The sequence below is a fragment of the Macaca nemestrina genome, chromosome 15 (assembly GCF_043159975.1).
Source record: "Macaca nemestrina isolate mMacNem1 chromosome 15, mMacNem.hap1, whole genome shotgun sequence".
Lineage (NCBI taxonomy): Eukaryota > Metazoa > Chordata > Mammalia > Primates > Cercopithecidae > Macaca > Macaca nemestrina.
The window spans coordinates 113,269,426-113,294,268 of NC_092139.1; the positions used below are offsets into that span (position 1 = coordinate 113,269,426).

General features: G+C 52.0%; 1 protein-coding gene across 2 annotated transcripts in view; it reads left to right on the top strand.

Annotated features, from left to right (window-relative positions):
* Window positions 1-24,843, top strand: part of LOC105464284 (fibulin 1) — a 98,532-nt gene that overhangs the window by 42,004 nt on the left and 31,685 nt on the right. The window contains exons 12-15 of one of the 2 annotated variants that reach the window (XM_011712013.3): window positions 3,709-3,828; window positions 5,258-5,389; window positions 7,137-7,260; window positions 19,698-20,148. In XM_011712013.3, coding sequence (XP_011710315.2) covers window positions 3,709-3,828; window positions 5,258-5,389; window positions 7,137-7,260; window positions 19,698-20,052 — 731 coding nt within the window. In that variant the 3' untranslated portion in view covers window positions 20,053-20,148. Of the gene's footprint in view, window positions 1-3,708; window positions 3,829-5,257; window positions 5,390-7,136; window positions 7,261-19,697; window positions 20,149-24,843 lie in introns of those variants that run through there. The other variant, XM_011712012.3, reaches the window with a different exon arrangement.

The following is a 24,843-nucleotide window of genomic DNA, read 5'->3' on the forward strand; positions in this document are numbered from 1 at the left end:
TGCCCGCCTGCCAGCCCGATGTCTCCTGATGACATCCGCCCTCCGAGGCCGTGTCAGGGTTCACAGGCTGCGGCAGAGGCCATGTGGGATGTGGCTAGGATTGTGGGGCTTGGAGCATGAGACCCACCAGTCACAGGGCCTTGGTTATGCCCAACCTCTCCCTGCCTCCATGTCCTCACAGGGGAGAGGGGTTGATGTTTGAAAGAGCAGCGAAAACTGGACACTTGTTTTGCACAAAGACTGTGTGCGGATTTTAATCAGATGCTGCCTAGGGGAGAGAGGCCTCTGTGTCCATTGATCTCAAGTCACGCAAACAAAAGGAGGGAGGCTTTGTAAATGAGCCGTGAGAGGAAGTACTGAGGTCCTTAGGGCATGGGTCACTGATTAGGGCACCTGCCTCAAACTTCTTTTTTTTTTTGAGATGGAGTCTTGTTCTGTCACCCAGGCTGGAGTGCAGTGGCACGATCTCGGCTCACTGCGACTTCCGCCTCCCGGGTTCAAGCAATTCTCCTGCCTCAGCCTCCCGAGTAGCTGGGATTACAGGTGCCCGCCATCGCACCTGGCTAATTTTTGTATTTTTAGTAGAGACGGGGTTTTACCATGTTGGCCAGGCTAGTCTCGAACTCCTGACCTCACGTAATCCACCTGCCTCAGCCTCTCAAAGTGCTGGGATTACAGGCATGGGCCACCGCACCCAACCTACCTCTAACTTTTTTTTTTTTTTTTTTTTTTGAGATGGAGTCTTGCTCTGTTGCCCAGGCTGGAGTGCAGCGGTACAATCTCGGCTCACTGCAAGCTCCGCCCCCCGGGTTCACGCCATTCTCCTGCCTCAGCCTCCCGTGTAGCTGGGACTACAGGTGCCCGCCACCATGCCCGGCTAATTTTTTTTTTTTTGTATTTTTAGTAGAGACGGGGTTTCACCGTGTTAGCCAGGATGGTCTCGATCTCCTGACCTCGTGATCCACCCGTCTCGGCCTCCCAAAGTGCTGGGATTACAGGCGTGAGCCACCGTGCCCGGCCTGCCTCTAACTTCTTATTGGAGTTAGGCTTTCCCTTCCGACAGAGACAGGGAGAAGCACCCTGGCCTTCCCGATGCCGACATTCCCCAGTCTCGTCCCCAGCCTTCGAGAAAGACACTTCTGGGTTGCACATCTCAAAGGGACAGAGAAACCATTTACATTTGCAAGTTTTTCTAAAGTAGATGCTTCTAAGGAAAATGGAGGTCAGCGCCTGTAGTCAGGTTTGGGCTGGAACCAAGAGAAAATTCTTTTGGCAGCATTGATCTTTCTCAGGCAGGCATGCCATGGGGGCTGGGTCTGCATCCTGGGTACGTGGTCTTAGGCCAGTGGCAGCCATGCTGAAGTTGGGTCAAGTCTCTTGGTATGTGGGGGTTGGACAAAGTTGTTCTTGCCAACAGTCTTGTGGTTCTCAGATAACACCTCCTGGGCTGATGGGAAGGTCACATGAACAGCCTGTCAGCCCAAGGCCTGGCACATACTAGGTGCTTGGCAGATGTCGTGTCTTATGCAGGGATTAGGTTCTGAGCTGAGCAGACACTGAGAGCTTTGGACGGCCCTCGACAATTGTCCACATTGCCCATGACACCCTGTTGAGTGCGGTGCACTGACCCAGAGGACGGCTTCTGTAGCCTGACTCAAACGTGGCAGGTCCTAAAATTCTGCCATGAGAATTTTCTTTCGTGATGAGATGGTCACAGGGGTTAGATACGCCAGGGTAAGTTGTGGTGTGCATAATTCTTCAATCGGAGGATGGACGGTGTGAGGGGGTCCTGGGATTAGTTCACAAGAATGTGTATGGACAAGGAACAAGATTCACGAGTTGAGTCTCTCAGGCTTGTGTTCAAACCTCACTTCTGCCATTTCTATGGCCTTGAAGAGGTAACTCAGTCTTTCTGGGCCTTGGTGTGCTCATCTGTAAAATGGGCATAGTAGGACCAACCCCATAGGGGGTTGTGAGGATGAAACGAGATTACGCATGTGAAGAGCTTATCGCAGGGCTGAGCACAGGATGAAGAGCTGGCAGTGTGGAGGCTGCTGGCTTTATTATTATTTAGTAGAAGTAGTGGGATTCCTGGCTTGTGCTTCCTCTAGTCACTCGTAAATTACTGAAAAGTGGGCATTCATATCCACATTAGTGGACAATATTGTGGACACAGAACCAGGGCCTGGCCAGCCTTGCCACGTGACCTTACTAACCATGTGTTAAGCACCTGCCGCGGGTGTGTAGTGAGAACTAGGTCCTGCACTGGGGAGTGTCTCTAGTGGGGGATGAGAGACCCCACTGGGCAGGTGGAGGCCAGGTCTGGTGTGTGGGGGCCACCGAGATGAAACACGGGCTGGAAGGCTATTGGACGTTCTCTGACAGCCACAGATTTAAGGCTTTTCCAGCCACAATCTCGGTTGCAACCGCTCAACTCTGCTGTGGTAGCAGAGAAGGGGCCAGAGGACCATGGTAAAAGAATGAGTGTGGCAGGGTGCAGTGGCTCACACCTGTAATCCCAGCACTTTGGGAGGCCGACACAGGCAGATCACTTGAGGTCAGGAGTTCGAGACCAGCATGACCAACATCGTGAAACCCCGTGTCTACTAAAAATACAAAAATTAGCTGGGCATGGTGGCGGATGCCTGTAATCCCCTAGCTACTCAGGAGGCTGAGGTGGGAGAGTTGCGTGAATTCGTATCCACGTTAGTGGATAGTGGGCTCCCAGAGGTGGAGATTGCAGTGAGCTGAGATTGAGCTACTGCACTCAAGCCTGGGCAACAGAGACTCTGTCTCAAAAAAAAAAAAAAAAAATTAATCTGGCTGTATTCTTTATTTTTTTATTATTATTATTTTGAGACGGAGTCTCTCTCTGTCACTCAGGCTGGAGTGCAGTGGTATATCTTGGCTCACTGCAACTTCTGCCTCCCGGTTCAAGCAATTCTTCTGCCTCAGCCTCCCAAGAAGCTGTGACTACAGGCACGTGCCACCATGCCCAGCTAATTCTTGTATTTTTAGTGGAGACGGGGTTTCACCATGCTGGCCAGGCTGGTCTTGAACCCCTGACCTTGTGATCCACCCGCCTTGGCCTCCCAAAGTACTGGGATTACAGGCATGAGCCACCATGCCTGGCCTGGCTGTGTTCTAATAAAACTTTATTTATAAAAACAAGTGTTGGGACAAATTTGGCCCATGGACTGTGGTTCGCTGACCTCTGCTCTAGGTAAAGGGGACAGTTGAGCAGTAGTTCAGAGTTGCTGGGTGGCCCAGTGAGTTCTGTGCATTGGAGTATGAGGAGTACTGGGGTATGGGCTGGATGGCTGAGGCGTTCCTTGAGTGCCGTCATCTGTGTAGGATGCCATCTTGGAGGTGAAGTGAGGAGCACAGGATCAGATTTCCATTTGAGGACTAGAATGGACTCTGGCAGCCAGGTGGGGGCTGGCTTCCAGGGGCTGAGGCTGGAGGCTATAGCTGCCGTCCTGACAGGAGAAGGTGTGGTCAAAGCAGGCAGGGGCAGGGAGGGAGGGTCTGGAGTCACCAGTGATGACACCTCTCCCTCGGCCACACACCCCAGGACCTCCGCCTCTCCGAGTGTGTTAACCTGAGGGAGGTGGAGAGGAGGTTTTCTGTTCACTGACCCTGAGGGCTGCTGTGGAGGCAGGGACATGTGATGTCGCTCTGAGCAGTGACCCTCGCTTTGTATTTCAGACATCAATGAATGCAGCAGCAGCCCGTGTAGCCAGGAGTGTGCCAACGTCTACGGTTCCTACCAGTGTTACTGCCGGCGGGGCTACCAGCTCAGTGATGTGGACGGAGTCACCTGTGAAGGTGCGGACGCCCCTGCTTGCTGAGGGGGAAAACCACCTGTGGCCTTTGACATGATATCCGCCATGACACCCGCCATGACACAGCAGCACGGCCTCTGACTTTCAAATCCACGGGAAGAGCCAGCTGGGATTTCGTCACCTGGCAAACCTTCCATGTCCACCCTTGGAGGCTAGTGGGTGGTTTGCTGTTTTCCCTCCAACTGAGATTTTTTTTTTTTTTTTTTTTTTTGAGATGGGGTATTGCTCTGTTACCCAGGCTGGAGTGATATGGTGCAATCACTGCTCACTGCAGCCTCAGCTTCCCGGGTTCAAGTGATCCTCCCACCTCAGCCTCCCAAGTAGTTGGGACCATAGGCGTACACCACCACGCCTGGCTGATTTTTTTTATTTTTTAAAAATTAGAGACGGGGTCTTGCCGTGTTGCCCAGGCTGGTCTCGAACTCCTTGGCTCAAGTGATCCTCTTGCTTCAGCCTTCCAAATTGCTGGGATTACAGGCATGAGCCACCGGGCCCGGCCCCCAACTGAAATTCTAATATACTTTTCCCATCCTTAAGCATGAGGGTGGGAAGGCAGCAAACCACTCCTGACTTGTTGTTTAATAATGTGCATGGTGGTGATTGCGATGTGCCCTGGGACCTTGGGCTGCACATCTCAGAGCTTGGTGGTGGTGTGTGGCCGAGAGGTAGGGGAGGTCTCACGGACCACCTGTATCCCTGACTCAGAGCTCTAACTCTTCGTCTGTAACATGGGGATTAACTCCAGCCTCACCAGATCATTGGAGGATTAAACCAGATGATAGCAATTATGGGCAATTAAGGGCAATTATGATGATTACCGTTTTCGTGTGTAAGGTGTGTGTATATTTTGTTTGCTTGTTTGTTTTTGAGACAGAGACAGCTGTCACTCAGGTTGGAGGGCAGTGGTACAAATACAGCTCACTGCAGCCTCCATCTTCTGGGATCAAGCAATCCTCCCAGCTCTGCCTCCTTGAGTAGCTGGGCCCACAGGCATGCACCAGTATGCTTGGCTAATTTTTTTGATTTTTTGTAGAGACAGGGTCTCACTTTGTTGCCGAGGCTGATCTCGAACTCCTGGGCTCAAGTAATCCTCCTGCCTCAGCCTCCCACAGTGTTGGGATTCCAGGCCTGAGCCAGTGCGCCCAGCTGAGCTGTGTTTCTTATTGTGGAACTGCGGTCCATGTTTCCCCCTACCCGCCACATGCATACTTCACACCATGAACTTGCTGTGTGACCCTAGGCTAGTCCCATCGCCTCTCTGAGCATGATGGTCTCTAAGGCTTCTTGTCTTCAGCTTGTCCCATGCTGCTGCCCTCCCGGGCCCCAGTGCAGCCCCCAGGGCAATGTAGCGTGGCCAGCAGCCATGGCCAGGTGCCAGGACACTGAGGCTGAGGTGGGCTTTGCCGTTGCAGACATCGACGAGTGTGCCCTGCCCACCGGGGGCCACATCTGCTCCTACCGCTGCATCAACATCCCTGGGAGCTTCCAGTGCAGCTGCCCCTCGTCTGGCTACAGGCTGGCCCCCAACGGCCGCAACTGCCAAGGTGAGCAGGCGGAATGCCCTGGCGTCCCTCATGCTGTGCTTAGGGCTCTGCAGTGTGGTGGGGCTGAGGCCGGGCTCGGGGGCTGTACTTCCCCAACCCAAGGGCCACAGCACAGATGCATTCAGGAAAAGGAGGCCCTCCCACCATCCAAGGGGTGTCCTGGGGTCTGCAGCACCCTGGTCTCCCACACCCAGGCCCCAGCATACTTGTCCTCTGGGTTGTCTGAGCCCCATGACGGCTGCATCCGGCAGGAACACTTGAGCCCTCCTATGCTCTCCTCAGCAGCCCCTAAAAGGCTGGAACAGAGTTCTTTAGGAAGATGCCCACCAGGGAGGAAGCAGTCCAGGCCAGGGGATGGTGTGGCCTGGTGTGGGATGGCCCAGGGACACTCATGACTGTGGGTCAGCTCCAGCATGGACTAAGTGATGGGGGCCAGTGGCATTGGTTCTGCATTCAGCCCCCATTTTATGAACGCTCTAGGGGGCTGTGTGTGCCACCCAAAGCCATCCGACGACCATCCATTCAGTCACTGACAGCGGGTGCTGAGTGGGTGTTTGTGAGCGTGTGATCCCCAGTGTACACGCTGGGCCCAGAAGCTGAGTCATGGAGGTGGGGCTGTCCAGCCAGTGCCTCGGGAGCCCCACACAGGGCTGTGGATCCTGGGGCTCCAGAAGCCTCCTGGGTCCCACAGATGTAGCTTCTGGTCATGAGGAAGGTGGGTGACTTTGATGAAAGGCAGACAGGAGCTGCGGTGTTTCCTGGGAGGCCCCTTCCGCTTGCCCCGGGCCTGAGCCCGGTTGTGTCTGCATTTCTGACGGAGCAAATGACTTTTCTCCTGGCCAGGCTCCCTCACCGCAGCCTGGGGTCCTGCCCAGACTCAGCGTAAACACATTCCTGAGCCGGGCCTTTGAGGCTGGGGAGTGTTGTCTTTGCCACCGATGCTCAGGCATTTGGCACCTCTTAATGGACGTCTCCCAGGGCTGGTGACAGCCCCTGAGCCCCGCTGTTTGGCTGCTCCAGAGTCTGTGGGGATTGGGCTGCTCACCCATCTCCAGGGGCCTCTTGGTGTGGTGCCCCAGGCCCCATCTCAGGAGTCCCAGTCCTGGTGGTTCCAGTCCCCCCTGAACAGCCACCAACCCCATCATACAGGGCAAGACGTATGATCCCTCGAAGCCTGTTTTTCTCATTGTTGTGTGGAGCTAGCAGCTCCTGCCCTTTTCTCCTTAGAGGTTGAGTCACACCTCGGGTAAGGGTGCTGTGGCTTGGGAGCCACAGAGAGGCCCTGGGTGGTTAGTGCATGGACTCTGGCACCAGCCCGCCTGGGTTCAAAGCTCGGCTCTGACATTTATAAAATATGTAACCTCGGGCAGGTCTCTAAAGCTCTGTGAGCTCCTCATAAAATGAGGATCATAACAGTATCTGCCTCATTGAGTTCTTAGGAGGATTCAGTGAGTTATCCTGCCTTGCGAGGCACTCCCAGGACCCGTCATGCAGTGTTTACTTTTACCATTGTCACACTCCCTCCATGGATTGCAAATGATAAGTTAACACTCTATAAATGTAGATATCCTATAAATGTAAGAACTGGCACAGGACACTGCTCTGAAGATCAGCCAGTGGAGGGCGTGGATGGCCTGATCGCCACCCCTAACCCTAGTTGATGGGAGGCCTGGGCTCCTCCGTGTCCAGATGGGGATGGCTCCTGCAGCCTCTGCCTTCATTGTGCTGCTGTGGGGGTCTCTTGCAGACATTGATGAGTGTGTGACTGGCATCCACAACTGCTCCATCAATGAGACCTGCTTCAACATCCAGGGCGGCTTCCGCTGCCTGGTCTTCGAGTGCCCTGAGAACTATCGCCGCTCCGCAGCCACGTAAGTCATCTGGACCATGCCATCGTCTGTCTGTGTTGGCCTTCCTGGTGACCCAGCTCCCGGGTGGATGGGTTATCAGGCTGTGACCTCAGTGTCCTCCCATGAGGGACACAGGGCACTCACCTGATCCCTGGCCCTCAAGCCTCTAAATGCTAGTGACACTGGTCTCAGAAAGTCAAAGGAGTAACTGCAAATGAACCTGGGGTCTATAGTCATGCTTTCAGGCCAAGGCTGTGCACAGAACCAGGCAGAAACCACAGCCCTCTGTTTTCCTAGGTGGAGCCTTGGGCAAGCTCTCTGGGCCTCGGTTTTCTCATCTGTAACATGCAGATGTCAGAACGTGCTCTGACTCAGATGCGTAGGTAACAGTGTCTCCATGTCAGTCCAAAGTCAGGGAGCCGATGTGACTTGTTGGACATTGTTGTTAGGTGCCTCCCTGAAAGCCAGAATTCATCCAGCCTGGTGACTGTGGGAACAGCATCAAAGATTCCAGATCCTAAACGGGGGGCTGCGTGCCCCTATGTCTTTGTAAGCTCACTCACTCCTAGGCCATCACGGCGTCCACTTGAGACCACGGTTCCCACTTCCTATCCCCCTTACCCGTAATTGTATTCGTCAAGTCTCATTTAGTGCTACTGTCAGTTGCTTCAGGAAAAGCTCCACGCTGGGACAGATCTCAGGACTGTGGACTTGTGACCTCCCCCAGCACTCTTAGTGTGCAGTGCAGGCAGCCAGCCGTTTCCCAGGCCTTGGCCTCTTGACCTTCAGCCTGCCTTGGGTTCTTGGCCAGCTGCCCCCACCACCTGAGGGTCAGTGGTAGTGTTCACCGCCTGACCCGAGGGGCAGCTGCCCTGGCTCATGGCATAGCAAGACTTCTGGGTCACCGAGCGGCCCCGTTGTCCCTGGCAGCCCTCCATATTCTTCCTGGCATTGGGATGGCCCGTTGGCTGGCCCGGCCGCTTCCCTGATCTGCTGTTTCCCAGCATGGGTTTCTGTCTGCTTGAAAACCCAACATCTTGTTTCCTTCCTGAGCTTGGGTTAGGAAAAAGCTGCCCCAAAACTGGGTTTGCAAGTCTGTAGCATCCTGAAGAGCTCATGGTTATGCAACAGCCTGGCAGGCAGTGACAGTGCTTCTCTGAGCCATTAAGAAAGTTCCATGGCCTCAGCTGGAGGCTGTGCAGCCGTCTGTCATTGTAAGTTCACTCTCTCCCCAGCCTTTGTCAGTGCCTGGGCTTGAGGATTCCAGGAGGCTGGCTGTGGTTGTGACCTCGATTTCTAGCTTGCACACAGTCATGAAACCACCTTTTGACGAGGAGGAGGCTGCCCTGCACAGGGGCCCTGGCGCCTTCTAAGCCCGAGGGTGGGCAGGTTGGCCATGTCTGCTAAGGTCATGGCTGAAATCGGCAGAACCCAGCTCCACCCCTCATGTTGGCTGTGGAAGCCTCTGCCACCCCTCAGTGCTGGAGAAAGTCATTTCTTCCTGGACCTACTGTGTGCAGGCACCTGGGTAGACAGTGAGTCCACAAAGGCCTTTGTCCCCGCACTGGCTCGGCCTTTGGAGCATGCGCTAAGAGGGAGGAGGGGCCCCGACGTGGCTGGGTGTGAGGGTGGGCAGGGGGCTGTCTGGAGTGGGCCATGCCGGCATGAAGGTGGAAGGGGAATCGAATCAGGCAGAAGGGGCGGGAGTATGGACACGCGTGGTGAAATGGGGAGTTCAGCCTGAAACCTGGGCCCTGTGTGCTGTGTAGTAAGGGACTGACCTGCCGGGCGCCTGGCTTGTTCCAGCCTTTGGACTCCCAGGGTTGATAGCAAGGAGGGGCCACGGCCGCTCAGCACTGCTAACCCCTCAGACTGGAGTTTTGTATTTTACAGCCCCTTTTCCTGCTCATCAAAAACCCAAACTTCTTAAAGCGTTTTTTCATCTAAACTTCAGAAAGCAATTTTTAAAATCTAAAAGAGCCATATTGAGGAGGGATCTGTGGCCAGCGCTTCTGTGGTTAACAACTCAGCAAGACTGCCTCACTCGGGAGCCTTGACAGACAGGACTGCAGAGTCCGCTTCTGCGGCTTTCTCTCTCTCTCCAGTCACACGGCTTCCATCTGGGGAACATCCTGGAGGCCGAGGGCTGGTAACTGGAGCATGACCCAGGAAGCTGGGCCGCAAACCACAGGGCTCGGCCTTGTGGACAGGACCAAGCTGTTACAGTCCTCCCCATACAATTCCCTCCTGCCCGCAGGAGGAAGTGTGCAAAGCTGTCCCACAGCCTTTGATGGGGCCGGACACATCCTCTTTATCCCCTCAGTGGGGCTGGCCCCTGATGACCTGTGGTCTAGAAAGCTGGAGCAAAGCCGGGTGGCCTTGGTTGCCGCTTCTTGGGAATGGGACGTGAGTGAACAGCTGTGGGCCTGAGGGTGTAACACGGTGACGGTGGCGGAGATAGAGCCGTCGATGGCCCCCCTGCCTTGGCCAGTTCTGGGGCTTGTCTCCCGGACGACGAGCATGTGAAAGTCACGAAAATTCCGGCAGGGATGTCCACAAGCACCTGGGGTGGCCAGAACTGCTGTGCCTCCCAGGAGAAGGAGGGGGCCTAGATGGCCTTTTCTCTCTGGTGCGTGGTGGCTTAGGATCATCTCCACAGAGCTTGGGGTGTTAGGGTCAAATATGTTGAACTGGCAAGTTGGAGCACACTGTTCTCTAACACATGACATGGCCCAGGATGCGTGGCCTGCTGAGGGGACATGTCTGGAAACCAGGGCCTGCATGGCAGGCGGGGACGGGACGGGCTCGCCTGTGCCCAGCTCTGTAATAGATTCAGTGATGACAGCCCGTCCCTGACCTCGACACACTGGCTAAAAGGGATTTTTGGGCCGTTCCCAGTCTGACAGGCAGTTTGCCAGATAGTTATGTTTCTGGTGTTTTATTAAGTTTGAGTAGAGTGAAGTAGGATCATTGAAGCCAGGACTTAACCAGGAAAATCAAGGACGTGTTTATTTTTGTGCATTAGTCATTTGCTAAGCACATAGCAGGTGCCCCAGGCCCTGTTCTTGTCCAGAAGGAGCCAGCCCAGAAACTCCTAGTGTAGAGAAGGTTTTGGGGTGCTCTGAGGAATGACTGTGTGGGGTTGGAGGGGGAGCCTCCAGGGAGGAGTGACCAGCTCGCTGTGTGTGATGACGGCGTGAGCTGCACCAGAACATCACGCACACCTCCCATTGCTTTCCTCCCATTGCTTTCCTCCGGCGTGCTGGCTGAACGCTTCCCTGTGGCAAAACAAAACCCCACCCCTGATTAGTACCGGCCCTGCTGAGAGACGCAGGGAAGCTGAAATCCCACCAGGGCGACTCTAGCGCCACCTGCTGATCAGCCTCATCCAGGCTGGTCCCAAAGCTGCTGGGGTGTGTGCGCGTGCGCGTGTGTGTGTGTGTGTGCGTGTGCCTGTGCGTGTACACTGTGTGTGTAAAAGCTTTGAAGTAAGACAGGCTGACTTTGAAAGCCAAGCCTGCCCCTTACTACACACCATGGAGCCATGAGCAAGTTCTGTGTCCTCACTGGGCATCTGTCTTCCCGCCAGTAGAGCGGGAGGACGATGGGAGACAGTGGCAGGAGCGAGTACGGTTCACCTGCAACCGGAAGCACAGTTCACGGGTCCCATGCTCCTCCCCCAGTTCATGGACGCTTCGGTCGCAGCTCCTCAGAGGCCCCCCTGGGGAAGAGCTCTCAGATCACCTGGAGCACTCCTGTTTGGCCTGGACCTGGGCATCTCTGGGGCAGGCTGCCACCAGCAGCACCCGTGCCTACCTTCTTTCCTGCCTCTGCTTTGGGCCCCTCCCAGGCAGGGCTCCCCCTTCAGTGCCCCTGACTCCCAGGCCAGTCCTTTCTAAGAGCTTGGAATGGTCATTAGCCAAGTAAATGCAAGGCCTCCTGTCAGTCCCGAAAAACCTGGAAAGAGGAGGTAAAAGGAGACAGTCTCAATAAATGCCTCAAGCAAGTCCAAGTAACCCAGCACGAGACACAGAAACTTAAAAAGCCAAAAGGGAGATGTGATGGAAAGCCAGGACGAGAGGATGCTCCTGACTGCAGAATCCAGACACAGCCCAGATGGCGGGACTTCCTGGAGCACCTGGGCCAGGTCCTCTGGGGCTCTGCACCTGGGCCCTGCTTCTTAAGGCAGCCACCTTCAGAGTGTGATGGGCCAGGAGTTCAGGACACAGGAGACGACCCCTGTCCCATCTTGTGACAAGAAATTAGAACTTGTTACTATCCTGTAGCAGGAAGATAATACCTATCTTCATCCTGTCACAGGAAGTTAGAATCTGTAACAGGAAGTTGGAATCTGTGCTCATCCTATACAGGAAGTTAAGACCCGTCCCCGTCTCCACCGAAGGAAGTTAGGACCCATCCCCATCTCCACCCCAGGAGGTTGGAACCTGTCCCTGTCTCCATCACAGGAGGTTGGGACCCGTCTCTGTCTCTACCGCAAGAAGTTTGGACCTGTACTATTTAGGGTTCTCTAGAGGGACAGAACTAATGGAATATACGTATATATGTGTGTATATACGTATATTCCATTATATATATACACACATATATACACATATATATCCATATATATCCATATATACACACATATATACATACACATGTATATATAATATATATATTAGATATATTATATATACGTGTATATATATACGTGTGTATATGTGTATATATATGTATTATATGTGCATTAGTCATTTGCTAAGCACATAGCAGGTGCCCCAGGCCCTGTTCTTTGTCCAGAAGGAACCAGCACAGAAACTCCTAGTGTGTGTGTGTATATATATAGTACATGTATATTCATATATACATATATATGTATATTCCATTATATATACAAAGGGGAGTTTATTAAGTACTAACTCACATGATCACAAGGTCCCACAATAGGCCATCTCCAGGCTGGGAGCAAGGAGAGCAGTCTGAGTCCTAAAAATGAAGAGAAATGAGTCTGATGTTTGAGGGCAGGAAGCATCCAGCACGGGAGAAAGATGTAGGCTGGGAGGCTAGGCCAGTCTCTCTTTTCACGTTTTTCTGCCTGCTTATGCTGTAGTCGTGCTGGTAGCTGATTAGTTGGTGCCCACCCAGATTAAGGATGAATCTGCCTTTCTCAGCCCACTGACTCAAATGTGAATCTTTTTTGGCAACACCCTCACAGAAACACCTAGGATCAATACTTTGTATCCTTCAATCCAATCAAGTTGACACTCAGTGTTAACCATCACAAGTCCACCCCTTGTCAACTTGAACCCATGCACATCTCCTGAGATCATATAAAATCTTCAAATAAAGACAATAATAAGGTCATAATTATGCCTAACATAACACAACTATCCTTCGTACAACCAGAAACTCACCAATCCCCAACCTAAATACTATTATATAAAGTTAACGATATTTAAATGCTGATGTGAATTCAGTAAATCTTATGTCACTTGATAAAGGAGAAAGGAAATAAAATGAAGACATTTTTGTTAGTACAAGTGTATACATGCACAAACATTTTTGTTTGTTTTTTGTTTGTTTGTTTGTTTGTTGAGACAGAGTCTCCCTCCGTTGCCTAGGCTAAAGTGTGGTGGTGTGATTTTGTCTCACTACAACCTCCGCCTCCCAAGTTCAAGTGATTCTCCCGCCTCAGCCTCCTGAGTAGCTGAGATTACAGGTGTGTGCCACCACACCCAGCTAATTTTTCTATTTTAAGTAGAGACGAGGTTTCATCATGTTGGTCAGGCTGGTCTCGAGCTCCTGACCTGAAGTGATCCGCCCACCTCGGCCTCCCAAAGTGCTGGGATCACAGGCATGAGCCACAGCGCCTGGCCATGCTTTTAACAAAAGAAGGAGGAAATACTCATGACAATTACAGCCCTCGTTTCTGCAACTGGTCACATGGGTCTTAGCTGGTATTGATGACTACCTTCTTCTACTACCCATTCTGTATTTCTTTGCCTTCAGCAAGCACCTTGGCATATCGCGGTTTTTTTCCTGGTGGAGTGACCCAGACCTTCATTCCTAAAGGGTCTGGGTCATTTGTAGTCCTGCCTGGATTGGGCTATTGTAGTTTCCCATTGACCTTAATCACAGGGCATGGTAATACTAAGAGATGCCCTAATGGATCTCCTGTGTTCTTGCATACTCTAACTTATCTTCATTATGGAGTAGTAGACTGATTTCATCTTGATAGTCTGAGTCAGTCACCCCAGCCAACACTGTAACTCCCTTCTTAACCTGTTGACTTAAAGGTAGGAGGAGCCCAAAGTGTCCAGGGGGCAATCTTAACTTCCAGTTTAATGGAATCATTGTTGTGTCTCCTAGTGGCAGCTAAGACCTCTGAAACTAAGACCTCTAGGCCAGCAGAACGTAATGTTGCAGGAATAGGAAGAAAAAATTTTGCTAGTGGATCACTAGGGGTGATGATGAGTGGTGCCACTTCCATTTCCACCCTTGGATTCCTGGACCTGTGAATCCTGGCTATGGAAGAAACAGTGTCATATATTGGATGCTGATTCAGAGCATACATGGCCTTCTGGAGAACTTTGCCCCAGCCCTGCAAAGTACTGTCACCTAGTTGGCATTGTAATTGTGACTTCAAAAGGCCATTCCACCGTTCTATCAATCTGCTGTTTCAAGACAATGGGCAACATGGTAAAACCAGTGAATTCTGTGAGCATGAGCCCACTGCCGTACCTCTTTAGCCGTAAAGTGAGTGCTTGCATTCCGTGAACCCACGGATGGTAGTCTTGGCAGAAGCATTGTGTGCAGGATAGGCAAACCCATATCCAGAGTAAATATGTATTCCAGTGAGGACAAACCTCTGCCCTTTCCATGATGGAAGAGGTCCAATAAAATCAACCTGCCACCAGGTAGCTGGCTGATCACCTCGAGGAATGGTGCCATATCGAGGGCTCAGTGTTGGTCTCTGTTGCTAGCAGATTGGGCCCTCAGCAGTGGCCATATCCAGGTCAGCCTTGGTGAGTGGAAGTCCATGTTGCTGAGCCCCATGCATAACCTCCATCCCTGCCACCATGGCCACTTCATTCATGGGCCCACTGGGCAATGACGGGGGTGGCTGGGGAAAGAAGCTGAGTGGTGTCCACAGAACGAATCATCCTGTCCACTTGCTTATTAAAATCCTCCTCTGCTGGGCACTTTTAAGTGATATAGTGAGCACTTTCATGTGATACAAATATCTTCACAGTTTTTGACTCAAAAGAGGTCTATCCACATACCTCTTCCCCAAATTTCGTTGTCACCAATTTTCCAATCATGCTTCTTCCAAGTCTCTGACCATCCAGCCAAACCATTGGCCACAGCCCATGAATCAGTATATAATCGCACATGTGGTCATTTCTCCTTCCATGCAAAGTGCACAGCCAGGTGCATTGCTTGAAGTTCTGCCCACTGGAAAGATTTCCCTTTGCCACTGTCCTTCAGGGATGTCCTAGAAAGGGGCTGTAGTGCTGCAGCTGTCCACTTTTGAGTGGTGCAAGCATATCGTGCAGAATCATCTGTGAACCAGGCCCTAGTCTTCCCTTCCTCTGTCAGCTGATCATTGGGAACTCTGCATGAGGCCATCTGTGCAGGATGGAGGACAGAAGGCAAGTTGGCAGGAGTGGAGACCATGGGCATTTGAGCCACTTCCTCATGTAACTTAACTTGTGCCTTCAAGACCTGCTCAAGCCCGATCACATATATACCACTTCCATTTGATGATGGAATGCTGCTGTGCATGACCAACTTTATGGCTAGATGGGTAGAAAGCACCCAGTTCATGATGGGCAGTTCAGGTCACATGGTGACTTGATGACCCAGAGTCAAACATTCAGTTTCCACCAAGGCCCAGTAATAGGCCAAGAGCTGTCTCTCGAAAGGAGAGTAGTTATCTGCAGAAGGTGACAGGGCCTTGCTCTGAAAGCCTAGAGACCTCCACTGTGATTCACCTATGGGGGCCTGCCAAAGGCTGCAGACAGCATCCTTGCCTGCCACTGACACCTCAAGCAACATTGGATCTGCTGGATCATATGGCCCAAGTGGCAGAGCAGCTTGCACAGCAGCCTGGACCTGTTGCAGAGCCTTCTCCTGTTCTGGACCCCACTCAAAACTGGCAGCCTTTCAGGTCACTTGATAAATGGGCTGGAGTAATACTCAAATGAGGAATGTGTTGCCTCCAAAATCGAAATAGGCTCACTAGGCGTTGTGTCTTGGTTGTAGTGGGGGCCAAATGCAGCAACTTATCCTTCACCTTAGAAGGAATATCTCAACAGGCCCCAAACCACTGGACCCTTAGAAATTTTACTGAGGTAGAAGGTCCCTGAATTTTATTATCGGATTTATTTTTCATCCTCTGGCATGCCAATGTCTCACCAGTAAGTCCAGTGTGTTTGCTACTTCTCACTCACTGGAACCAATCAGCATAATGCCACCAATTTTAATGGACCAGCGTGATATCTTGCAGAAGCAAAATGCGATCAAGGTCTCTCTGAATAAGATTATGACATGAATAAGATTATGACACAAAGCCAGAGAGTTGATACACCCCTGAGGTACGACTGTGAAGGTATATTGCTGGTCTTGCCAGCTGAAGACAAATTGCTTCTGGTGGGCCTTGGAACAGGAATGGAGAAAAATGCATTTGCCAAGTCAGTGGCTGCATACCAGGTACCAAGAGATGTGGTAATTTGCTCAAGCAAGGAAACCACATCTGGTATAGCAGCTGCAATTGGAGTCACCACTTGGCTAAGCTTAACGATAATCCACTGCCATTCACCAAGATCCATCTGTCTTCTGCACAGGCCAAATGGGAGAGTTGAATGGGGATGTGGTGGGAATCACAGCACCCCTGAGTCTTTCAAGTTTTTGATGGTGACACTAATCTCCTCAGTCCCTCCAGGGATGCAATATTGTTTTTGATTTATTGTTTTTCTAGGTAGAGGTAGCTCTCATGGCTTCTATTTGGCTTTTCCAACCATAAAAGCCCTCACCCTACCAGTCAGGGAGCCAGTGTGGGGGTTCTGCCAGCTGCTAAGTATGTCTGTGCCAATTTTGCATTCTGGCACTGGGGAATTGACCACAGGATGGGTCCAGGAACCCCCTGTAAGTCAGACCTGAGCTAAAACTCCATTAATTACCTGACCTCCTTAAGCCCCTATTTAACTGGAGGGCCACGATGACGTTTTGAGTCCTCTGGAATCAACGTCAGCTCAGAGACTGTCCAGTATTCCCCTAAATGTCTGATCATTTCCCTTTCCCCAGTGCACAGTTACTCTGGTAAAAGGCTGGAGGTCTCTTTGGGGAAAGATGGGAGAAAGATTCACTGCATAAATTGTTGGTAATGTAGTGGGGTCCTTCCTCAAGGGGACCCGGCCTCCCCTTCATTTAAGGGGTTTTGGGTCTGTAAACTGGTTCAAGTCTGGAAATTGAGGGGCCATGATTCTCTGTTTTTATAATTCAAATTAGTCTTTTGTCCATGTGACCTAGAAGTTTTCTGCTTATACAAATCAAGTAGGAATGCAGTAGGCTTCCTATCAATTTCACTTCTAGGAACACTGTGATTAATTAGCCAATGCCAGAGCTCTACATGAGTCAGACTATTCCAATTGCCGCTTTGCCTCTGCTGTCCATTACAGTAACTACACCCACCTTGCCTTTGACGGTTGAGTGCTACCACTTGGCCACTGCCACCTCAGGATCCAATTATTTCCATTGTATTTAAATTTTGTAGTTGAGTGACTGCGGTTCCCACTGTTAGATCTGACATACAAAGAAGAGCAATTACAGGACTCTTCAAAGATGCAGGTGCTGCCTTCACAAATCTATTTTGAAAGGCATTGGTCAAGGGTATATCTTCTGGACCCTCCCAGCTTGGATGAGTAGGTCTAAAGTGACTAATCCACTCCACCATCCCAATCTCCCTAAGTCTTTGGATCCCTTCCTCTACATTAAACCAAGGAAGAGGCCAGGCATTTCCAGCTCGCTCACAGTGGGCCATCTCTTCATCCATATTTCTGCTAAACAAGCAAATAAACTGTTAGAACCTTTTTAAACTCCCTGAGTTGCAACATTAAATGCAGAGTCCCTGCTTAGTGGGCCTAAGTCAGTAAATTCAGCCTGATCCAGTGCTATGTTCCTTCCACCATTCTCCAACACCCTTACTATCCATTCTCATGCCCGTTCTCCAGATTTTTGTTTCTATAAATTAGAAAACTCAAGCAGTTCTTTTTGAGTGTAGCTCACTGCCTCATGGGTCACACTCTCAACCTCATCTCTAGCGGCCCACCACAACTTTAGTCTAGTTATATGTCTAGAGGCAAACGGGGGTGTTAGGGGTGGCTCCTGAGGAGAATCAACATTATCTTCCCTGGCAACTGCCTCACAGGAGGCCATCACTGTTGCCTCAGGCAGCAGGGTTTATCTTCTAGGACAAAAGTGGAAAGGCTGATGGGTAGGGGAGGGGATATTGCCACTACTGGGGATGGGGAAGCTGTTAAGCTATTTCTTCTGGCAAAAAAGGTTCATCAGAGTTTACAGACTCAGTGTCCCTAGCTTCATCTGGCTCCTCCGACACGTCCCCATTCCAAGTTGCAGAGTTCCATTCTTTTCCAATCAGTGCCCTTACTCTAACAGTAGACACCTGGCGAGGCTGTGCATGCATCTTTCATTGCAGATCAGCCACTCGCATGATAAGAGCTGGTGTCTGTTTTCCCACAATTTCAGCTCTTCCTCTACGGGAGATAAGACTCTCACTCAGGGCAATCTTAGCAGATTTGAAGCTCAGTATCTGCTTCTGAAGCCGGGAGATAGAATCCCTGAGTTCATCATTTTCCTTCATCACTTTGTCCACTGAACTTAGGAGCAAACAACTAGCTTCATTAAGTTCCTTGGTTCTCCACATATGATCAAAAGTATTATGTATAGAGTCACTAAACTTGCCTCTCATGAGCGATGAATCAGGAGTTTCAAATGCATTTATTTTGCGTAACTTTCTAAACAGTTCATGCCAAGGACTATCAGTGTTCTCCATACTATTAGAAGTAGAGTCCTTAGCATTTTTGGGTCTAATCGTTAACCAGCCAACTCCAGAAACCCCAAAACCAATGAAAGAACTCCATCTTTAATATTCTGTTCCTCTAGAACTACTCCTGGTACCCACATCTGTAGTAGTTAGGGTTCTCTAGAGGGATGGAACTAATGGAATTCGTATATATAAAGGGGAGTTTATTAAGCATTAACTCACATGATCACAAAGTCCCACAATAGACCATCTGAAGGCTGAGGAGCAAGGAGAGCCAGTCCGAGTCCCAAAACTGAAGAACTTGGAGTCTGATGTTCGAGGGCGGGAAGCATCCAGCACGGGAGAAAGATGTAGGCTGGGAGGCTAGGCCAGTCTCTCTTTTCACATTTTTCTGCCTGCTTGTGCCGTAGCTGTACTGGTAGCTGATTAGTTGGTGCCCACCCAGATTGAGGGTGGGTCTGCCTTTCCCAGCCCACTGACTCAAATGTAACTGTCTTTTGGCAACACCTTCACAGACACACCCAGGATCAATACTTTGTATCCTTCAATTCAATCAAGTTGACACTCCGTATTAACCATCACAGGACCCGTCTCCACTGCAGGAAGTTAGGACCCACCCCTGTCTCCACCCAGAAAGTTAGGACCTGTCTCTCTTTCTATTGCAGGAAGTTGGGATCTGTCCCCATTTCCAATCCAAGCCCTGAACTGGCCCTATGGACCCAGAGGTACTGGCCTGGAACACAAGGGCTTAGTGACAGGAAACTGGGAGCCGACCTCACTGGCTGAGCATAGATATGGCTCCCTCACTCACTTTGTGACCTTGGGAAGTGGGAAGGCCACATTCTGTCTGAGCCTCAGTGTCTTCATGTGAAAAATGTCACCGAAGCCACTGTCATGGTGTAGTGGCAGTGATCACACTAGAGAGTATGTGGTGAGGAAAAGCTGAGCACTTGGTAAACGGCAGCAGCTCTGTTTGCTAGTGGCAGAGAGTCATTTCACGGGTCACCTCCGAGACCCACCCAAGATCCCTGTGTAGCCCTGGCCACTGCCTGGGTGAGGGCCTGGGAAGGGCAAAGGTGTGCCTGTGGAGTGTCCGTGGGGTGGGGCTCTGCCAGTGAGGAGGGGACGCACCTCACTCCGGGCACAGCCCTTGGTCTCCCAGCCACCCAGTGCCCCAGACGGTGTTGGAAGAGGCTAGTGCCTGAATCAGCAGCCTGGAGGTCCACAGCGCCTCCCGCAGGTGAGTGAGGGGCGCCCTTCGTGTTGGCTGAATCAGCCAGAGGGGCGGCGGGAGGCCCCGCCTGCCAGCCCCGCATCCCTGCGCTCTGCCGTTTCTCCGCTTGCTGGACCGGCCCTAACCCTCTTCTTGTCTCTCTGCCCACTTTTCTTGCAGCCGCTGTGAGCGCTTGCCTTGCCATGAGAATCGGGAGTGCTCCAAGCTGCCTCTGAGAATAACCTACTACCACCTCTCTTTCCCCACCAACATCCAAGCGCCCGCGGTGGTTTTCCGCATGGGCCCCTCCAGTGCTGTCCCCGGGGACAGCATGCAGCTGGCCATCACCGGCGGCAATGAGGAGGGCTTTTTCACCACCCGGAAGGTGAGCCCCCACAGCGGGGTGGTGGCCCTCACCAAGCCTGTCCCCGAGCCCAGGGACTTGCTCCTGACCGTCAAGATGGATCTCTATCGCCACGGCACCGTCAGCTCCTTTGTGGCCAAGCTTTTCATCTTTGTGTCTGCAGAGCTCTGAGCACTCGCTTCGCGTCGCGGGGTCTCCCTCCTGTTGCTTTCCTAACCCTGCCCTCCGGGGCGTTAATAAAGTCTTAGCAAGCGTCCCACACAGTGAGCCTCGCGTGCCTTGGTTTTATTTGGCATGGTTGGGAGTCTGTGCCGCTTGTTACCTGGGGGTGAGCTGGGCACTGGCCGCCGCCTGGTACCCCCGAGGGGAGTGCTCCCCATTAGCGGGTGTGTACTCGGGGGTCCCTGTTCACAGAGCCCACTGTCTGTACTGACAGGGAGGCCGGGCCGGGCACATCATTTCACATGTGTTAACTCATCTTCATTTGTGTTGAACCCAAAGAATAAAGGTGGTGGTGGAGAAGGGCCCTCAGATTGCTGAGCACAGTCCCCTCTCATTTTACAGATGTGGAAACTGAGGCCCAGAGAGAAGGGGAAGGGTTGGCCAAGGCTGCTTGACCTGCTGTGGCCACGCTAGGTCGAGGAAGCGGGTCTGCTGGCCCCTGCCCGGTTCTCTGCTGTATCCCCGGAGGTGAGCGTTTCACTGAGACAAGAAAGCTCTCTCCTGAGATTCAAGCCTCGTGTTCTGTTTGTCTTGATCTTCAGAAGCCCAAATCTGCAGTGCAGAAACACGGAATGCGGTTGTGGCTTCTAGGATGCAGCTCTTGCCTCGGTGAAGTTGTTTGCGCCCACTGAGAATGCTGGCCCTGTGCCGGGGGAGGCAAAGGACCACACAATACGTGTGGTGCTCACAGGACCCTCCAAAGGCCCTTACACCAGTCCTACCAGGCAAGTGGCCGTCCTCATGGAGACTCAGAGAGGGCAAGTGATTTGCCCAAGATTACACAGCTGGTATCCGAGCCCTGGTTTACTGACTCCACAGATCTGGCTGTTGCATTCTGCCACAATACCTCCACTGAGGGCCTTAACCAACCCTTCCTCCCTCCGTCTCCTCCATCATGGTCCAGCCAAGCCAGTTACCTCTCCGCCTCTGCTGCTCCCAGCGTCCATTCACCTCCCCTACAGCTCATTCTTTGCTTTGCAGCTGGAATGATCTTTTAGCCTCTGCCTAAAACCGTTCCTGGCTTCCTTACCATTTGGGTTAAGGCCTCCAGATCCTTAAGATGTCTGAAGGCCGTGCCTAATTTAGTCCTTGCATGCAATCTCCAGCCTGGTCTTAACTTGTTCTGTCCTTGCCCACGTCCCTTGAGCCATGCTGCAAGCTCTGCTGCCTCGGGCTCCTGGCCCGTGCTTTGCACCCTTGGCCTGAATGTTGCTTAAGCTCATGTGCCTTCCTCAGAGAGGCCTTCGCTGCCACCCTGGCTTCTGTTTTCTCTGTCCGTCGTTCTCATGACCCCTTTCTTTCGTGGTGCTTGTGACAGGCTGCGGTTCCTGTTGACTTGCGTTTCACGTTTGTCTTCCCCACCTTCCAGAAGGCCCTGTGAAGGCAGGGACCAGGTCTGTCTCATTCAGTGCGGTGTTCCCAGCTCCTTGCAAAACATCTGACGTGCCGAAGGTGCTCTGTCAATGTCTGTCCAGGGAACAGATGACTCTGCCAGCCCTGGCTTATGTCACTAGCATTTCTGTGGCTGTGACACTGTGCTTACACCGTCTCCAGGCAGAAATCCAAGTGGGGAAGGCAGACACCCCAGCGGGGTCAAGTAAAGAGGACCGCAGGGTTCTTCTATGGAAGCAGGGATTGGGGGATGCCCACCTTGATGCCTAGTGAGGAAGATGGACCTGGACAGACAGCCCCACACCTTGTGCTGAGGCAGCTGTGATTGTGCCATGGGAGCACGAGCCCTTTTCCCCGTGGCCCTCGCCACTTTGTCTCCCGGCCCTCTCTCTGATCATGCCTGGTCTGCACCAGCCTCGAGTCTCCCATATTCTAGTACGCATTCTCCAAGATGCAGTCCAGGAGCCTCTCTGAAGGACCAGTCTGGTTACGATGGTCTGATCTTCCTTAGAACCTTCCGTGGTTGTCTTTTCCTAGCAGATGAAGCATAGCCTCCTTGGAATGGCATGGGAGGCCTGGCCTGATCTGGCCTCTGCCCACCCTTTGAGCTGCACCTGCCCCGCTCCAGCTCATCCATGTGCTTGTGCCCTGGCCCCACGGGGGGGTTTGCGCTTCCCTGAATCTGCCTTCTTGTGGCTTCAGCATGTGCCATGCTGTTCTCCTGAAGACTGCCATTCTCCTTGCAGACTCGGCTCGGGGACTGCCATTCTCCTTGCAGACTTGGCTCGGAAGTGACCTCCTCAATGCAGTTAGCCTGAGCTCCCCTGGCCCCGGGCTCCTCCGTCAGAGCATTTACCCCATTGTGTTGTGGCTGTTTCTTAACATCCCCTCTAGACGGGCTCTTTGAAGGCGGGGATTGTGTCTGGTTAATTTCTGTATTCTCTGCAACTTTACAGTGTTTGGCCTGAAGAAGGAGCTCAGTAAACATCTGAATAAACGTGGGTGGATGGATGGATGGACAGACCGATGGATGGATGGATGGGTGGATGGATGGATGGATGGATGGATGGATGGATGGATGGATGGACAGACCGATGGATGGATGGATGGATGGATGGATGGATGGATGGATGGATGGATGGATGGGTGGGTGGGTGGGTGGGTGGATGGATGGATGGATGGATGGATGGACAGACCGATGGATGGATGGATGGATGGATGGATGGATGGATGGATGGATAGCATTTTTAAGGCTTAGTTCAAATATCTTCTCCTCGGCCGGGTGCGGTGGCTCACGCCTGTAATCCCAGCACTTTGGGAGGCCGAGGCGGGCAGATCACCTGAGGTCAGGAGTTTGAGACCAGCCTGGCCAACATGGAGAAACCCCGTCTCTACTAAAAATACAAAAATTAGCTGGGTATGGTGGCGAGTGCCTGTAATCCCAGCTACTCGGGAGGCTGAGGCAGGAGAGTCGCTTGAGCCCAGGAGGCAGAGATTGCAGTGAGCCGAGATTGGACTGTTGCACACCAGCCTGGGCAACAAGAGTGAGACTCTGTCTCAAAAATAAATAAATAAATAAAAATGGTCTCCTCTGTTTAGCCAGCAAGCCACAGCAGGGGTTCTTGTCCTATTCAGTCATCCATTTGTCATGGGCCGGATCACTCAGGCCGGAAGGAACACCTTTGCCTTCATGTGCGTGGGAATGTGAAGAGGTGAGGGGAACCTCTCAGGAGCTTTGGAGGCCACCCAGTGACCCTCCACGGCTTCCTGTGGCTCCTCCCTTCCAGAAGCTCCTTTGCAACATTCCCACTGAGGGGCTCTCCTGTGTGGGTGGAACTCCCTGCCTCCTGAGGGGTCCTGTTGCATTTTGGGACCCCACCGAGGTTTGTGTGTGTGCCTGAGCGCACCGTGGGAGTGACCGCTGAATGGCCTGAGTGCTCACCCCTGTCCCGCAGCTCCTTGGGGCTCCTTAGCCATGTTCCCAGCTCATGCTGCTGAGAGAGGACACCGTGCAGGAAAAGCAAAATAAGAGCAGGAGGTTGAATTTCCGTCTTGCCATTTGCTAGTTCTGTGACCCTGGATACGTCGGTCAGCCTTTCAGAGCCTCAAGGCCCACCTCATGGTTGATTTTGAAGATGGCCTGAAATAATCCAGCAGGCAGCGCCTGATACAGAGTAGGCACTCCGTAAGTGTGAATGTGGGTTTCTTCATTCATTGGAAGGCAACTGGGTGCTCGTGTAGCTCTTCATTGAAACGGGGATGAAGATTCAGAGGGTTTAGAGGGATCCAAGGTCACATGTGGAACTGACATCACTTTTGATTCCTAGACCTGTGCTTTCCTGGCTGTGTCACTAGTAAATCAAGCTCCTGAGGAGAAAAGACAGTAATAAGAGTGATTTTAGTTGTAATGATAATAATAACAACTCCAACAGCTATAGTGCTGACCATGAGACAGGTGCTGTTCCAAGCACGTAATTCGTTTATTCCTCACAGCAGCCTAGGGAGGCAAGCACTGTTAATATCCCCATTCCACAGGGAGGACAGGAAGGCACAGAAAGGTGAAGGAACTTGCCCAAAGTTCCATGGCTGGTATCCAGTGGGGCTGGGATTCGAACGCAGGCAACCTGGGCTGGGATCTGTGCTCTGAACCCCTGTCCTGCACTGTAGCAAATGCTGGGGAGAGGCAGCATCCCTGGAATGAATGAGACTGTTGCTCTAGCCCCATCTCACAGAGCCCGCTCTGCCATTCCCAAACCCAGAACAGGATATCTTACTAGCTAGAGGAGGCAGTGTGGTAAGGAGGAAAGGGCTGTGAGGCTGCAATGAAATAAGATATGCAAAATGGGCCAGGCGCAGTGGCTCATGCCTGTAATCCCAGCACTTTGGGAGGCCAAGACAGGCAGATCACTGAAGGTTGGGAGTTTGAGACCAGCCTGGTGAACATGATGAAACCCTGTCTTTACTAAAAATACGAAAATTAGCCAGGCATGGTGGCACACACCTGTAATCTCAGGTACTCAGGAGGCTGAGGCAGAAGAATTGCTTGAACCTGGGACACGGAGATTCCAGTAAGCCGAGATTGTGCCACCACACTCCAGCCTAGGCGATAGAGCGAGACTTCGTCTCAAAAAAAAAGATATGCAAAACGTGTAGCATAGAGACTCTGGAAAGATGCTGATGCATTATTTCTGAAGTTCTCTGGATCCCAACCAAAAAACGCCCAGAGAACTAGATAGGAAAATAAACCTCCATGGAAAATATTTACAACTAAACAAGGTTTACTGTTCAGGCCCACCTGCATGACTTTGGCATCTGTGCAGGAAAAAACAGTGGCAGAACCCCAAAATA